A 16,487-nucleotide genomic window follows, 5' to 3' on the forward strand; every position below is an offset into this window, starting at 1 on the left:
GACACAACTCAACGCCCCATCAGCCGCCACCTGACAAGAAGTACACAGTGCGGTGCACCCAACATTTGGAGCAGCCCGTTGATAGCGGGACTAAATCTAACGGAAGCGACTACTCCGCGGCGGTGGCACAAGAAAAGGTAGGATCGGGGGGGCCTAGCCGCGGTGTCCATTGGGAACAAGGTCCCCCCATGAGCTATCTTTAGTAAAAGCAAACCGTGCCGCCCCATGGGGAAAGGAACGACGTCCGCTGTTCACTAACTGATATGGTGATAATGGACTAGCGTTGGGGTGTCTCGGCTCTATGCAATAATCTCCCCTGTCATCCGCTAGTGCAACAAGCACACATCCTCTTTTTTGCACTTTTGCTGTGGCGTATGTAGGTTTCAGCTCCGGCGTAGCCTGCAGGACCGAGATCAGGCTGAGCCAGCCTGATTGCGAAAAAGAGGAAAAACCGGAAATGCAAGAAACGAGCGCTTTTATTTCCGCAGATGGAATACCCATTTCCAGTGTGGTTGGTCCAGGGAGCTATTGCTCCAAGACCCTGCCACCTCCCAAGTTCAGGGAGCCCAAAGAAGTCAGGAGATGATCTGCACTGCAATCCAGACATGCACACATACTTGATCTGTCCCTGTCTGGCCAGCCTGGTGCCGACGGTTTGCCCCGTTTACTCAGAAGAAGGATAGGGGCAAAATACGACCAAACAGCCATGTACCAGAGCATAGAAACGTAGCCTGATTGAGACGGTAGAGAGTGTCACGAGTATTTTGAGTGGTTCTACAAGTATTTACATTATCACACATGTGCTATGCCAAGTTGCTTAAAACTGGACTTTGGTACCTTCCTCATTCCAGGTCACTTTGATCGGCTCATGGTTGCGAGAAAACTTGCGCCCCCCAAACCACAGCTCGAACCGCAAGTCCGCCGGGGCCACGATGGCGTGCACGTCAAACGTGCAGACGAAGTACTTCTTCCCCTTGACGAACAAGAACCGCTTGGCCTTCCGCTTAGTGGCTAGCTCGTTGTCGTCCACGTTGGTCAGGTTGTTGCGGACCGTGCAGAGCAAACGTGCGGACCCTGAAGGATAAAATTGGTCAGAGAAAACGCTGGGGATTCTCTAGCAGGGAGCTGCTGCGTACGTACCGTTTCGAATGCTAGTGGGCAGAAAGTCGGAGTCGACGTCAGACGTGTAGATGTCGAGGTCCCAGCACCTCGCGGCTCCGGGGTCGACTTTTCTCGAAAATGTCGAGGTGATGGGCTTACTGGTATCAACATCATCCCCCTATGTCCCAGTTAGAAGTCGGAGAAGAAAAAAAGGAGTCTGGGCGGTGGTGGGAAGTCAACCTTTTTGATCAACCAATCAATCATCCCCATGGCATATTTCTCCCCGTCCATGGGATCCGTCACCACGTTCTCGTTGAGATGGATGTTCGGATCATACCGGGCCTTGCACACAACGCCGTAGCTGGCGCGAGCGATCCTGGACACAATCACGGGCACGGAGCCCGACTCCAACCTCTGCATCCGGTCGAGGAGGAGTCCCTTGACAACGACCAGCTGGGGCTCCATGGCCTGCAGGATCTTGACGTTCCGGGCATACGGGTGAGGTTTCGATACCAGAAACTCCTGCAAGCGATCTCGCACGTATCTGGAGCTCCCCAGTCCTCCCGATAGGATCATATAGCTCTACCCTTGAAGTTTAGTTGCTAGATTTCGAGTTACATTTTGGTTGCCTTGACTTACAATCGGCTGAGTAATCTTATTCGCCTTCAGCCACTCCAGCTGCTCGACTATCTTTTCGATGATGCGATCAATGTGCGGGTCAAAGAGGGATTGTATCTCTTCCCTGTTGTTGCAAGTCAGTCGGGCGGAGTCGTGAGTGACCAGAGAATGAGGATAGGGCTTCAGTACCAATTGAGCACCACCTTCCCCGACTCGATTCGAGCGGCCTCATGGTTGAAGTCGAATGGCACACCATCCAGCGGGAGCTTGTAAGTCGAAGACTTGTACACATTCTCACCGAACTTGTATTTGGTGATTCTGAACCGTTCACTAGATGTTCAAGATTAGCTTGCATGTACATGGCAAGAATCCGTAGAAAGACCCTTACCTCTTCACCAGCCTTTCGGCACAGTCCCGAGGGAGGATGTCGACAAGATCGGGAAACTGGCTGAAGCGGCTGTTGACGAGCGACACAAAGGCCTGGTCGATAAGACTTGCCCCAATGCCGATGCCGTCTACCTGGCTAATCTGAGACAGCAATGGGAAAGGCTCCCGCTCCTCGACGACACGCATCAAGGCAAAGTCTGTCGTCCCACCGCCCGCATCGATGGAGAGAAAGACGTCGCCTTTGCGGAAGTTGACGGTGGTGCCTTTGATGGTGCCAACGGCCGCGGCTTCGGACTCGGTGAGCTCCACCGTGGCCGAATGCCGGTTTCCCTCGACCCCGAAGCCGGCCTTTCGAATAGCTTCCTTGAAGGTGTTGATCGTCTGCTGCGACCGCCAAGTCGTCGGCGCGCTGAAGACGAACTCGACGGCCAGGGTCTCCCACCCGACATGGCTGATGCCCGTGTGCAGCTCGACGGTGTACTTGACGTGGGCATACACCTGACGAAGGAAGTCGCTCACCAGCTTCTGTGCCTCTCGTACCGAGCGGGGCGCTTGACTGATGCCGACCTGGTGCGCGGCATCGAGTGTGGGTTTGTCGAGGAAGATTTTGAAAAACTCCCACCTCTCTTTTTCGTCGTTCCAGTCGTCCTCTTCGCAGAGCGGGCCCCAGGAGGACAGGGACTTGTCTGTGTTGTACACCAGCGCGGTGTGTACCTTTTGCTCGTTCCGGGTCGCGACGCCGGGCCAGTCGTGGATGACTTGGATGGGCGACTGGAGCGCGTGGTTCTTTTGAGGGCGTGCCCAAGAAACACCTATTAGATGACGGTTAGGCGGGTTTCCATTTTCTGGTTGAGACGACATACCTGTGTAGGTTGTTCCCAAGTCAATTGCCACGATGATATCTGGCCGGTTCTCATCCATACTTTCACATACTTTACCGTGCACCGAAGGATATGAGTGAGACGATGGGTAGCGAGGTCATGTAGTACACTCCATACCAGGGTAAAGGGCTGGAAGAACTCACGCCAACTTCTTCAGGAAGTTACACGGGAAGTCAAGTTGACCATCAAGCGAGAAACATGGCAATGCCCACTCTCAAACAGGCCTTGACAGCCCGCCAAGGGTACGGATGCAACGAAATTAGACTTGAGCAGGCTGTGGTCTTGGCAAGAATTCAGCTGATCGCCGGTGGCTGAAAGAAATGTCGTATTTCCCAAGGCTGCGAATCCTGGCGAATTGCATGTAAGCCACATTGGTGTAACTACACTTTGGCGGCGACTATTGGCGCGATAACAAAGAAAGACTCAGTACAGTGCGAGGTACCCCATGGGCCACCAGTCAGCCCCCGCCGGGGTATGCCCGCGATCGACTTCCTAGCGCAACACAGCCGGAGATGACCAACGAAAGAAGTAGGGCTTCCTCATAAGTCAATACTGAGGGGACGCTCGCGGGGTAACGTGTGCCACCGATTGCCAATCTCATCGAAAACTCCCTTCCAGCTGCCACCATTCGACAATATGGAGGCGAGACGTCAATTTCAGAATGCGGAGCTATTGAAGTTACTGGTGCGAGGAAACAGGAGAGGAGCTTCAGGTAAGGAAGTCATATTTTATGTGGTCAGATGAGCCCCAGCTTACTCCCTCGACAGAGACGCGACTGGCAGAACCATCGGTAGCGACCTGCCCCCCAGCCCCAGAAATCGACGCTGGCTCCTTGCAGTTTTCTGGATTCGGCCCTGTGCCCAGCTTGGACCTAAAGCCCATGCCAATGGCTACCGATGCAATCATGGACGCCAACTTGTGTTCATGCTCAGTCGCTCCTCCGCCGTACCAGCTCCACACTTCGCCGCTGCCCCCGGATGAGCCTCCTACAAACCGCCCACAGTCTTCTTCTTTCGTCGCCGACGGCCTAAGATACTCGGCACTCCAGATCAACTCCCGTTTTTCCGACGCGAGTCTGCCGATATACGAGACCTACTGTGACCCCCCGCCGTCGCCCCCGAGCGGCAACGGGCTCGCCCCCGAGCAGCTCCGCAATGGGCTCAAGGCTCTCTTTCAGGGTTTCACGCCACTGGCCCCGCGCACGAGGCCTGCGTCAAGGGCGACAACGGTTTCGGCAGTCTCTCTACCGAATCGTGACTCAGTCATGGGGCCGGGACAGGAAGAGAAACGTCGCTCGGCGGCTTCAGAACTTCCGGACCGCGCCGACACCGACTCCGGAGGGCAACTGCGAAGTCACTCTTCTCCTTATATTGCTGGGGCCACGATGCGTATTCGGGACCGGGCTATCAGTGAACTCTACGATCACAAACAGGACACTCAGGTAGGCTTCCAGATAGCCTCTCACCAAAAGTCTCTCATTGTACTATTCATGACTGATCTGAATCACGATGAAGTATACCTCAAAACAGACGTTCAACGCCTCGCTGGCGGAGCTTGATGGTACGGTCCCAGTATCCGCACCTGCTGAACTCGATACCACGGAGCCACAACATCCAGTCGCCGAGCTCGATGCGGGAACGGGTGATCCTTTGGTATCAGACAAGCCAGAAACGCAGACCGGGTCAACACCAGAGACGGAAGATAACACCAAAAAATTAGTCGCCGAGACAGAGGCAACGACCATGGTCGCGAACACACCTAGCTCAGACTCCACGACGGAAGGAAAGGAGACGACGTCAAGTTCTTTGGTCGCAGAGACAGGTCAGACGGGGCTGTTCAAAGACCGAGTAGCTCAGGTCGAGTGGCTTAGGAGGTCAACTATTTTGCAGCCTTGAGTTTTCTTGCTTGATTGAATATACAAGATGCCATCCCATATTGTTATGTCACCCAACTCGGCAAAAGTATGGCCTAACTGCGGACAATGTGCATGATTTCGAGGTATCTGTTTCGGTATCCCCTGTGAAGCAACTGGAGCCTGACCTTCTAGGTTACTACCCGCCCCGTTAGGTCGTCCTGTCGGATTGCAGCATCACGAACGCCCACGCCAAGGAAAACGATGATCTATTATGGGCACTGAAGGGCGGAGGTCCCAACTTTGGCGTGGTGACCCGGTTCGACCCGTATAACGTGCCCGCCCAGAACATCTGGCTCCGGCTTACCATCCACGCCGTGGACCAGGTAGAAGCCTGTATCGACGCCTTCGCCGCGTGGCAGAAGAGCGACTCCGGCGCCACCGACGATGGGACACGGTCCTCATGGGCATCGGCCTGGAGAGCATCGTCCTAGGCCTCATTTACGCGGTAGACGGGTCGGCCGCCGGCACGCCGCGTCCTGCGGGCTTCGCCCCGTTCTACAACCTGTCGATCCTGCAGACACTGGCAAACGGGGTCGAGACCACCCTGTCGGCCCTGATGGACCAGATGGACGCCGCCACGACAAGCACGGCCCCGTGGCACGATTACCGCGCCGCCAGCTCCCGCATCAATGCGCAGCTGTACAAGGACGTCTATGCTTTCTAGCGCCCAAGCGCCCTGACTATCCGCGAAGCCACGGGGACTAAGCAGATGTTCGTGCTGCAGCCGGTGCCCAAGAGCGTTGCGGAGGCGTGGGCGGCTAAGGGAGGGAGCGCGATGGGGATTCCAGAGGAGGGTCATCAATGCAAGTTTTCTCATTCTCCTAGTATTTGTCACTCGCAACTACTTGTTCTAACTTGGATCCTTCTCTCCCTCCCTCTTGTTTGCGCCGATGGAATACCCCTGAACTATAAGACCCATCAGCAATGGTGTAATATGCTAATCCCAACCCACAAACAGGGGGGACCACCCTGTTAGACTGGACCGACCCGGCCCGCGACGACCAAGTCCGCGCCGTGTCCATCGAGACGACGAGGCGGTGGGAGAAGCTGGGCCGCCAACGCGGGCTGTACTTGCCGTTCCTGTACAGGGACGACTGCTCCCGGGACCAGAACCCGCTGGCGAGCTATGGGAAGAACCTCGCCAAGCTCCGGCAAATCGCCCTCGAGTATGACAAATCGCAGTTCTTCCAGGGGCTGCAGAACGGCGGGTTCCTGTCGTCGAAAGCTTGACTGATGAGTAGAGGAGATCGTATGGCCATTTGCTTGAAAATAAATATGAGAAGATGACATGGGATGTCTGCGAGGATAATGGAATGGTGAAAGTAAATGAAACGTAAATGTAACATTTGGAAAGAACACGATACAGTCTGGTCACTAGTTATTATGAGATATAGCAAGCGCGAAATATAAGCAGAAATCAAATTTTCGATAAGAATCTCATGCCACGGGCCACGAACGACCCAGCACACTCCAATTAGGTTTGCCAGTAGCTGCCATTACTAAACCACGACACGCGCTGGTGGATGGTCTACCCGTACAGCTCCGACCCGTCCGCCATGGGCCGGTCGGAAACGGTCTGGAGAGGGGAGTTGACGACTCGAGCCGGCGCACCCTAGCAGCGCCACGAAGTGATCTCCTTGTAGTACTCGACGGTGCGGGGGTCGCTGGGCAGGGAGACCGATAGGTCGAAGTTGTACGAGGAGCTGAGGCCGCGGTCGTCGCCCTTGTTGTTGCAGCCCTTGTACCTGATGATGACAGACGTCAATGGGTCAGCAACATGGAAACCCAAGAAAGAAATAGCGATGTGGGTGAGGAGGCGGGCAGAGAAAAAGGGGGCAACATACTTGTAGAACTGGTAGTTGCCTCCAGTGTTGGTGGACAGCGAGACGATCTTGTCGTTATAAGCATCGCTGATCTCGGTCGAGTTACCCGAGTTGAAGTCGAAGTACGAAACTGGACACATCACAAGTTAGACACGAGTTTCCCTTTCTCCTTGAAGGAGATACGTTAGGGGACGTAAACGTACCGCATTTCCCGGGCGCGGCCCCAAAGACGAGACAATCCCCACGGAACCCGTTCTCCGTGCACTGCAGCACGAAGACGTACTCGGGGGTGGTAGCGGGACGGCTGGGGTCCGGCTCCTGCTCGGCGCGTCGAGAGGCGGCCTGCTGGGTGTCGCTCTTGGCCAGGACCCGGGCCGAGGCCTTGAAGGGCTCGTAGGCGGCCGAGTTCACGACGCTCTCGTCGAGCTCGAGGGTCTGGCCGTCCGCGGCGAGGATGTTGGCGACGGTGCGGGCCTGGTTGGGGCTACTGGCCTGGTCGCGCTTCAGGAGCGGGGAGGAGGGGAGGCTGAGGGCGGCGGCGCTCGAGGCGAGGGAGAGGATGGAGAGGAGCTGCATGGTGGCGGTGGGTTTGGGTGGATTAAGAGTAAGAAGGTGTGGTGGAAGTTTTATTAGCAGTAGGAGGGTTGTAGTGATTAGAATATTGCTGTTGAGGAATCACAACCAATTTCAACGGGTGGTGATGAAGCTACTTATACACCATCCTTTAGCACTGTCGAATAGAAGGACATTCTTCCTTTCTCGTATTGCTACCGGAATGTCGCCAAGAGCATATCGTATGACAGTTCATCCTTGTTGTCAACGACGCCGGGATCTGGCTGACAGAAACGAGGCGCGGTCGCGACTTAAGGTTTTGAGTTTAATTATAATGTGCACGTCCACATTCTTTCTCTATTATACTTCCCTATACCAAGCATCTTAGACAAGAACCAATTAAACCTACCCAAGACGGCCTATAGTCATATACGACGTCGTATAGTAGGTTAAAGTCCTAGAGGCCCAGACCGCCCACACTTTCCAGGTAGTGGTATGTGGGGTCTAGACGGTAGAGGCCAGTCGGCTCATCTGATGGGTCGCTGTCGGCTGGTCGGATGATGTCCAGGGACTAGTCGTGTTTTGTACAGAGATCAGGCCAGAGTCGAACCGAGGCACTAGTCCCTTTGTCCAGGGTGACATTCTTCGAGCGGTCCATTCATATGCATCAATTGATACGATGGCGCGTTCAGGAATATGCATATGCATTCGTACAACATGCACCCAAGTACCTGGTTTAATTTTTTGCATCGTCTTGGTGCACGCCTTGGATGGGATAAATCAGACAAACAAAGAATATGATAAAGATACGGTACAAGAACGGTCACCTGGTAGAGTGTCGGAGCTTGCTCGTGTCGTAGGATGCCATGGAGGTCAAAACTATTGATGTGGTAGGGGTTGGCTGGTTGCTTTTGAGCGCCATTGAATTATGAAGCGGTCACTCCAGCCGAGTGGACAGACCCACACAACGGAAGGTAATTCAGCGGAGCGTCCGGGGCCCAGAAGACTACATGACATCCCCAGAATCCCAGATTAATGGGCTCATGAGCGCCGACCCGAGATCTTGGGCTGCTCAGTGAATAATCGGACGGCTTTTGCGTGGCAAGTGGCGATGCGGCCGAGACGGTTTCCCAGATGCTCGATTAATCACAGCTCAATCATGTGGTAATCATGCTGGTGGGGAATTGCGAGTGCGCTGCTACCCGCTACTGAACTCGTAGCATACCTAACTTGCCCCTCCAGGGGGGTTGAAGGGTGCGTTAATTACCGCGCTTTTTCCTAACCCCGCCTTGGTTGTTTACTACAAGTCAGATAACACCTGCCCCTGGTAAAGGACAACGCATACCCAGCCGTACACTATTACACAATCTACTGGTTTCATAAGCAAAGAGTACACATGAATTAGATAAGTCATCTTGATCTAGACGGAGTTACAACATAGAAGGTACGGCCTTCTATTATAGGTTCAATTTTGCAATACTTTAAGGAGGGACTGAAATCAATTCTTGTAGTTGACGCCCACGGCTATTGTCAGGTAGCAATTCAGTTGGTCATAGCTTGTTTACATGCATCATCCACCCCTCAGTCATCGTCTACAAAACCTTTTAGGAATCGCGCCCTTTCACTGTTGGTATAGTCGCTTGGGATAAGAGACTCGCCATGAGGAATACTTAGGGTTACTACTTGCACAGAATAAAGATCCTTCGTTAGACTATGGTACAATGCAATCAAGTCTGACCGGCGAGGAATGTTTAATAATATTAGAAACTAACGAAAAGCGCCTCGCTGAGTAAGTAATGCAACCATATCGTGGTGGTGTCCATGTGTAGCAATAGAAAGAGGCGACCATCCGTGATTCGTAATGTTAACGTCGGCGCCTTTATCGATTAGGAATATAGCCGCACCGAGACGGGCCATATCTAGAGCGACTTGGAGCGGTGACCATCCGAATTGATTGGTACTGTCTACATCGGCGCCCATGTCGATGAGAAAGCTCGCCAGTTCCACATGGCCTATACCTGCCGCGAATGCTAAGGGTGAACATCCCATTCTCTTCAGTAATCTGAAGACGAATTCTTCCCCATCAGGGTATGTGCTCTCATCCCCAGCTTTACCTGAATGTGACATCCCAAAATCGCACCAGACCTTTGTGAAATAAGCCAAGACGGATTGGTACTCAGATGCCCGTAGTGACAGGATTTGAGGAGACAGACTCTTGGTCTGCATGCTGATTTGGCGTTTTATCAGTGCCTTGGCGGCATCTGTACGGTCCAGGTTAAGTGCAGCAAAAAGCGGTGTCCCGTATCTCTCTTGCTCCCTCGCTAGGCATGAATGACCCACAGGGTAAACATTAATCAAAGCATCTAAGCCATTACTGGCTAGGATATAAAGGATGCTGACGTTTGGCGTATACCGATTGTCTTTTTCAGAAAAAGCGTTGCGATAAGTGACCCATTTCTCAAAAGGGAATGTAGCGAGAAACTGTCCTTGGCTATACCCGTGAGCCTCTGCCATGTTGGCATGAAATAGGATGTTGTGGACAGCATATCTGAGGAAAGGGGCAGAGGTTTGAAAATAGCGCTCTAACATGGAAGTCGGTGATAGGTTTCCTGTCCAGGGATACGCGATATGATTGCTCTCCATGTAGGTTAGACATGCCTGCTTTAGTGCTTGATGACTCTGGCCTGCGAGGTTTACTAGGCCATGTGGCCAGATCTCGGCAAGTCCGTAGTCTTTAAGCAGAAAGTCCCGCACAGACTCGTGGATGAACTGGATCGTGGGAGGTGTTGACTTCGTCAGCTCGGTAAGCCCTTTAGACTTGTCCAGTGTAAATTTTGTAAAATCGTCATTTGTTATCTTATCCGAATGACACTGGGCCAGGCTTTCAGGATCCATCCCGGAAATGATAGCAAAGTATAATTCCTTCGGCGTAAGAGGTCTTTTCGCAAAGAGAACCCACTGTATACAGAGTAGGAGACTGGGTGCATCACTCTCATCGCGAGTTAGCATGTCGCGGAATAGCTCATTCAGGTCTCCTGGTATTTGGCGAAGCCGTTCCTGAAGCTTGTGCTTGCCACCAGCATCAAACGTCTTGTTCAGAATTGGGACCACCAAAACGACCCACATGAACACACCTGATGCCTTTTTTATGAGCTCGGCCCGGATTGTTGCGGAGAGATCCTCATCGTCAATACGCAGAGTATGGTCGATGTAACGACAAATGTCTTCGTCATGCTCTTGGCTCTCCTCGAGGACTATGCTGTGGCCCCCTTTTGGAACAGAGATGTGCGGGTAGTGCCTACTCGAAAAGCAGACACGAAGTTGAGTTTGCACATGGCAAAGGTCGCTCAAGTGTGTGATCATATCCCGGATCTCCTGCTCCTGACATTCGTCTAGGGCATCGATGAAACAAGCGACGGGAATGTCGCCAAGTGCCTCGAAAGCAAGCTCAAGGAGCATCTTGAGTGATTCAATGCCCCACTGATGCCCCGTTGGAAACTCGTCCAAGACATCCTGCAATAGGGGCCTCTCTTCGAGAAGCTGGGCTGACAAGGACCGGTAAAGACCAAGTGTGGATCTTTTCAATACATCGCCAGCGCGTGCATTGAAAAAGAAAGAGAGGATGACGCCAAAGCGTTTGGTTTGACCAGCCCGACTAAGCAAGAACTTCATGAGGGTTGACTTTCCAGCGCCTGGTTTCCCCTTGATCCAGAAGAAGCCTCCATAGCTACCGTGCTTGTGCTCATGATTGCCTTCTGACCATGCAAGATATTTGGAGGTCTTGAGGAACCATTCACACGTCTCGGCATGTGCTCTCTTCACGTTCCAACGCCGATCTTCCATATCAGCAAAGTGGAGCGATTTGAGATGATCTTCCCGTCTTTTTTGCGAAAGCAATGCAGGCGGATGCCTTTGTCCCCCCTCAGGGCCATCTTGTGCAAATGTAGTGTTGATGAAAAGATCTCGACCGGCGGCATAATTGTCTTGCCCATGGATTAGGGCGCCTTGACCTGAAAGGGCATTTGACATCTGGCTTCAGCAAGGGGGGTCGGGTATCGTCGTTCGTGTATGCCACAGGCGGCAAGGCTCGATAGCTTTCGCTTCCTAGGTGTCAATTGTCAGACTAGGGCAATTGATCTGTGAGGTACTGTACTGTACGAACGTTACGCGACGGTACACAATACATACCCTGTGAAAGCCACATGTAGCGACTGTCCACCTAGAGGAAAGTGAGCACGTCGCGGTTGGTTCAAACTCCCAGTAGAGGTCGATGGTAGCCGGATTGTTGTGGTGAAGAATGGCTTTTTTTCCTCAGGTTGACCGATTGAAATCAGGCTGTCAGCTCACGTGAAGCTCCTGGCTGGCGCCAACGCAATGCACTCCCTGGTCGCTGCTCTGCAGCTGGGGGCGCAGTCGGATGGAGCGCAGCTCGCCCGACAATGGACAGTGGTCGAAAGTGCAATTAGCCTAGTGCTGAGTGGAGCCTGAAAAAAGAACTGATTCAGAGAAATTGCTGCCAAAAGAAAACAAATGTGTTTTCCATGTCGGCTGGGGGCCAAACTGGGCGTCACAGGAAAAGCAATATGCCTAACGCTTGGCAAGGTGAACTTGCAGAATCAGGCAACAAGTGGCCAGCCATAGGGGTTTCTGCCTTGCCGTTTTGGCATTTATGTAGCAGGGCGCACATCCTGTTTCAGGCGAAATATTAAATCCCACTGCGTGTCGTGTTTTTCGTCTTCTCTTCTTTTCCGTAAAGATAAACGCATGCATCCATACGACACTATTCCACGTGGCGGTTACATAGAACAACTAAGATACATTCTCAACGGCACTACACAATAACCGTGGTCCAAATCCAGCTCGAAATGCCATCCTACAAAGATTATACGGTAGCTATAGTCTGTGCCATTGACTTCGAGATGAGTGCCGTCCGCTACATGCTTGATAAGGAGCACGACAGCTTGCCCACCCAGGAAGGCGACTCCAACTTGTACGTCCTAGGCGAGCTTAGCGGCCACCACGTCGCGCTAGCCTGGCTCCCCGGTACCCAGGGTAAAGGGGCGGCAGCTGTGGTCGCCACCAATCTGGCCCGTACCTTCCCGTCCATCAAATGGCGCTTCATGGTAGGTATTGGCGGCGGGGTGCCGCATGGGAATAAGCGAGACATCCGTTTGGGTGACGTAGTCGTGGGCATGCCCGAGGGGCCTTACGGCGGCGTCGTGCAGTACGACCTGGGAAGAGACAAGGACCGAAATATAGATGGCATCACCGACTTTAAGAGGAAGGGCTACCTGGCATTGCCGCCGTCGCTGCTGAGGAGTGCCGTCGAGAAGATGCGCTCCGACCACTACGCCCGCGGCAATCAAGCCGAGGAGATCATCGCTGCAATGCTGCAGAAGTGGCCCCGTCTGAGGGCGGTTTATGCCCGGCCTTCGACCGATACCGACATCCTTTTGAAAGGGGTCAAGAAGTGGTTCCCCGAGAGTTGAACAGAATGTTGCACCCACCATCCTTAATTCATGAGATAAAGTGGTTGTAATATGCCAATGATGATATCAGTTCGTCCATAGCAGTACTCGGCTCATGCATTCTCTCTGTCTAACCATTGGCTATATGTAATAAGATTACTATACTAGATATTTATATCAACTGAAAACTTAGTCTTTACAGAAAACCCGCTTATTCGCCATATTAGTTACTTGCGCAGCTGATATAACCTAGCCCATTAGTTTGTCCTATTTACTCTCGGGTTTAGTATAGGTTCGCAGTTGCACTTAAGTGAGAGGACACTTTTCAAGTGCAGGCTAATCTAAGCCCACATTTCAATCTATATTACCAGAGGGTTACTTCTATATATTTAAATGGTAGGACGTTTTCTCTCACCCAATATCCCCAGCTGCTCTTAACATCGCGCTTATATAAGCACCTAGAGTATCCGCAGTTGTCTTCATGAAAACCCGACCTTCCTTTTGAAAGCAACTTTAGTCTAAAAGCAAGCGACTTCTCCAGACGAAAACCAGATAATACCCCGCGCTTTCTAAGTTGATAAAAGGCTAGAAACCACCGCCACAGCGCACGATCTGGCATCGCATCATCCATCCTGATCTTAGCTCCATGGTCCACGAGTAGCTCAAATGTTTTAGTGTCACCAAGGTCAGCTGCTTCAGATAGGGCTGTTCTGCCATCGTATCGTCTACAATGTGTAGAGGCACCATGGCGGAGAAGCTGGGAAACCATCTGAAGCTTCTTAGTTCTGAATGCTGGGAGCTTGTCGCGGATGTAATCATCTGCTTCATCCCAGTACCAGCGATCATCCAGCTTAAAGGCTGTCGGCCTTACGGCTTCAATCAATGCTGTTGTGTCTTGCGGGCCAATTAAGTTGATATCGGCGCCTTGGTGAACCAGGAACTGACCCACATCCCAATCTCCATACGTCATCGCCAAAATCAGCACCGAGCACCCGCGCCAGTTGATTGTATTGACATTGGCTCCGTTCTCAAGCAAGATTTGAGCCACCGAAATATGGCCCATCCGTAGTGCTTCAGTCAACTCGTGATTTCCAATGGATCGAGGCTGAGAGAAACGACCAATCTTGCTTCGCTCAAGGCAGACCTCGACACAACGGCCGAAGGTTATGGCCGTGAAAAAGGTCGTCAACCTCCCCAGGTATCCCAATACGGAAAGGTCTAGTTCGCGATCTAGTTGCTTGATGGGGTTGTACGGTTCAGGCTCGGTTGGCTTGAGGGGGTCGTAGGGCTCAGATATCATGCTAGCTTGCGTATAATGTTCAAGACATTTGCCTTTAAGTGGTCGTAACAAGACATGCCGTCGATCAGTCGTTCTCATTGGGCGTTTCTTCTCATCATACTTATCAAGAAGCATGGAAAGTATCTTTTCGCCGCTCTCTGCATCTTCGCTTGTTATTGCCTCACGGAAAGCATTGCAGTCTCCGTACATCGACTCGGGATCGGCTCCGCTGCCGAGTAATATCTCTGCAATTGAATTATGACCACTTCGTGCTGCCATGACCAGCGCAGGACATTGGAATGTAGTTTTCTGGCTCAGCCGAACCCCTGGGCGTCTTTTGAGAAACATGAGTGCAAGAGATTCCCTATAAAACCAGCATGCAAACAGGAATTCCGAAGATGTAACCACGGAGAACCATGTAGGGTCCCTTAGGTGCTGTAGGAGAAGATCGATTATAATTATCAAAGGTGGGGGTGAGTCGAGCTTACTATTAACTCTGAAGTACTCGTATGTATCTGAGTATCCATTGTACACAAGACTGAGAGCTAAATGAAGTGCCGAGTTGTAATACTCGCTCCACTTCTCCGGATCAGAACCCTGCGGAGGGAGGCGATTTGGTGTCAAGGCCACTACGGTGCCGCTGTGGAGAAGCAACCTGACGATGTCCACATCGCGATTCGTTATTGCAATCATCAATGGTGAATATCCTCTTTCATCCTTAACATCCCGGTAACGTTTCCGGAATGCAAGGGCTCTGATTAAAGTAGGCTTTCGGAGTAGATTCTCAACCCAGGGCGCAATTCCCCAATGGGTGGCAGCGTGGAGTGCATTCGGCAGGGTTTCCGGAGTTCCGGTGTCCTGCGGGCATCTCCACCGTGACCACTGTTGCTGGACAATCGTCATATCTTTGAAGAAAGGACGTGATAGTTCACGAGTCGTGTCTTCAGCCCTGCAAGCCTTGATGTGATGTAGCCACTGTTCGACAGCGTACTGTCGCAAAGCGTCGTCCTTTTCGTTTCTCTCAAGCAATGCTAGGCACACTCGTGTAATCATGCGATAGCCAATATAAATATGAGTTCGGTCGGAGACAAGATTCGACAGCACGATCTCGGGGGGTATAACTAGGAACTCCTTCGCTGATGCGTGAACAAGCCTGGCTGTTTGTTTTTGATTGTCTATCACTAAGAGATGTTTGCAGTAAGACAGGAAGTCTGTAAGGTCTTCCTTCTGACTGTGAGACACTGAGCCCATAACAGCCCGTGTCAGCTCCTCTATAGTCAGGGGTCTGAAGGCTAGTGATACCCAGACTAGGAGACGGAAGATGAGGTGCCGTTGCTCTCGGTGTTTTTCATATATCTGGAGCAATATCCGCTTGTACAGCGGCCCAAGTCCCTTTGGGGTTTGATTCAAGGCCTTCGTCAATTGCCGAGGGGTTTCGTATTCAGATAGACCTTGAACAACGAAGCCTATCCAGAGAAAAGATTCTTCGGAGTCATCAAAAAGGCTCTTGGAAACCTCATCGAGATAACGTGTGCTGAAGCCAGCTTTGTGGGATAAGGTCTCCTGAATGTGGCTAGAGATGAACAATTTGATATCGTGATGAATATGCGAGTTCTGTCTGCTCAATGTAATAGTGGTGTAGCCAGAAAGGCCAGGTAGGTCTCTGCTGACAACTACCAACCTGAAAGTACTAGCAAATGACGTTGAATTGTCGTGAAAAAGGGTATGAAAGGTTCGAACGGTTTGGTTGAATGAATTCTTGGTGCACTCATCCAATCCGTCAAGAACACAGTAAACTGGTTCCACCTCTTTTGATGAAATGATGTCGCTGAAGATTCTCCACATTGCTGGAAGATTCGAGGGGGTATAGCCAGCAGAATCCAATGTGGCAAAGAGTGGCCATATGCGTCGCTCGAAGGTCGCGTCCGAAACAGCTCGAACAAGCTGCAAGAGCAGTCCACGTAGAAGTGAAGCCTCGGTATTTCGATTTTCGTCATCGTGGCGGCAAAAATAGTAGATCGCAAGTCCATTGTTGTGCTTGGTGTGCTTCTCGAGGTCTTCGGTCAAGAAGATTGAGAGCATTGTCTTGCCCATACCAGGGCCACCGGAGATCCAAAGACGGTTGAGATCTCCGTGTAGCCATTGTTGGTAGTCGGAGTCATCTCTGATCCACTGACAAGTACCTGGAACCCGCCAGCCTTTTTGCCTTTGAAGCTCATCTCGGTCATCGGCAGGTTCTGTTAACCTAAGTCTGTCTAGAACCTGCCGCTTTCTTGAAGCAAAGTCGTCGGGGCCTTGGTAATGTGTCAGTGTTCTGTTCTGTTCCTTATTCAAGAGGTTCACATAAGTCATACCTAGTGAGGGACTGCTGAATGTCCCTATCAAGGCTCTAGACTCATTCAGGTGAATGTGTGATATGTTCTGGCTAGGGCTAGGGCCTGTAGCCATTGCGATCGAGAGTTG

At 52.0% G+C, this 16,487-nt stretch overlaps 7 protein-coding genes across 7 annotated transcripts; 4 read left to right on the plus strand and 3 right to left on the minus strand.

Moving 5' to 3' along the window:
* Positions 1–817: 817 nt before the first annotated feature.
* Positions 818–3,027, minus strand: PG985_016062 (uncharacterized protein; the record flags this gene model as incomplete). Its single annotated transcript, XM_066835828.1, has 7 exons — positions 818–1,074; positions 1,141–1,279; positions 1,342–1,683; positions 1,741–1,843; positions 1,909–2,049; positions 2,108–2,918; positions 2,970–3,027. 7 exons carry the CDS (start codon positions 3,025–3,027, stop codon positions 818–820), a joined length of 1,851 nt encoding a protein of 616 aa, XP_066677031.1.
* An 864-nt stretch (positions 3,028–3,891) lies between these two features.
* Positions 3,892–4,545, plus strand: PG985_016063 (uncharacterized protein; the record flags this gene model as incomplete). Its single annotated transcript, XM_066835829.1, has 1 exon — positions 3,892–4,545. The coding sequence occupies one exon, from the start codon at positions 3,892–3,894 to the stop codon at positions 4,543–4,545; it is 654 nt and encodes a 217-aa protein (XP_066677032.1).
* A 757-nt stretch (positions 4,546–5,302) lies between these two features.
* Positions 5,303–6,132, plus strand: PG985_016064 (FAD-binding domain-containing protein; the record flags this gene model as incomplete). Its single annotated transcript, XM_066835830.1, is given in 3 exon segments — positions 5,303–5,551; positions 5,567–5,696; positions 5,861–6,132. 3 exon segments carry the CDS (start codon positions 5,303–5,305, stop codon positions 6,130–6,132), a joined length of 651 nt encoding a protein of 216 aa, XP_066677033.1.
* Positions 6,133–6,679: 547 nt separating this feature from the next.
* On the plus strand, positions 6,680–7,358 carry PG985_016065 (uncharacterized protein; the record flags this gene model as incomplete). The annotated part of the gene is made up of 2 exons (XM_066835831.1): positions 6,680–6,847; positions 6,996–7,358. The coding sequence occupies 2 exons, from the start codon at positions 6,680–6,682 to the stop codon at positions 7,356–7,358; spliced, it is 531 nt and encodes a 176-aa protein (XP_066677034.1).
* Positions 7,359–9,044: 1,686 nt separating this feature from the next.
* On the minus strand, positions 9,045–11,306 carry PG985_016066 (uncharacterized protein; the record flags this gene model as incomplete). The annotated part of the gene is made up of 1 exon (XM_066835832.1): positions 9,045–11,306. The coding sequence occupies one exon, from the start codon at positions 11,304–11,306 to the stop codon at positions 9,045–9,047; it is 2,262 nt and encodes a 753-aa protein (XP_066677035.1).
* An 836-nt stretch (positions 11,307–12,142) lies between these two features.
* On the plus strand, positions 12,143–12,766 carry PG985_016067 (uncharacterized protein; the record flags this gene model as incomplete). Its single annotated transcript, XM_066835833.1, has 1 exon — positions 12,143–12,766. The coding sequence occupies one exon, from the start codon at positions 12,143–12,145 to the stop codon at positions 12,764–12,766; it is 624 nt and encodes a 207-aa protein (XP_066677036.1).
* A 315-nt stretch (positions 12,767–13,081) lies between these two features.
* On the minus strand, positions 13,082–16,472 carry PG985_016068 (uncharacterized protein; the record flags this gene model as incomplete). Its single annotated transcript, XM_066835834.1, has 3 exons — positions 13,082–13,086; positions 13,355–16,318; positions 16,379–16,472. 3 exons carry the CDS (start codon positions 16,470–16,472, stop codon positions 13,082–13,084), a joined length of 3,063 nt encoding a protein of 1,020 aa, XP_066677037.1.
* Between the last annotated feature and the right edge of the window lie 15 nt (positions 16,473–16,487).

The sequence above is a fragment of the Apiospora marii genome, assembly GCF_038362585.1.
Source record: "Apiospora marii strain CBS 49790 chromosome Unknown utg000013l_segment0_segment0, whole genome shotgun sequence".
In the NCBI taxonomy this organism is placed as follows: Eukaryota; Fungi; Ascomycota; class Sordariomycetes; order Amphisphaeriales; family Apiosporaceae; genus Apiospora; species Apiospora marii.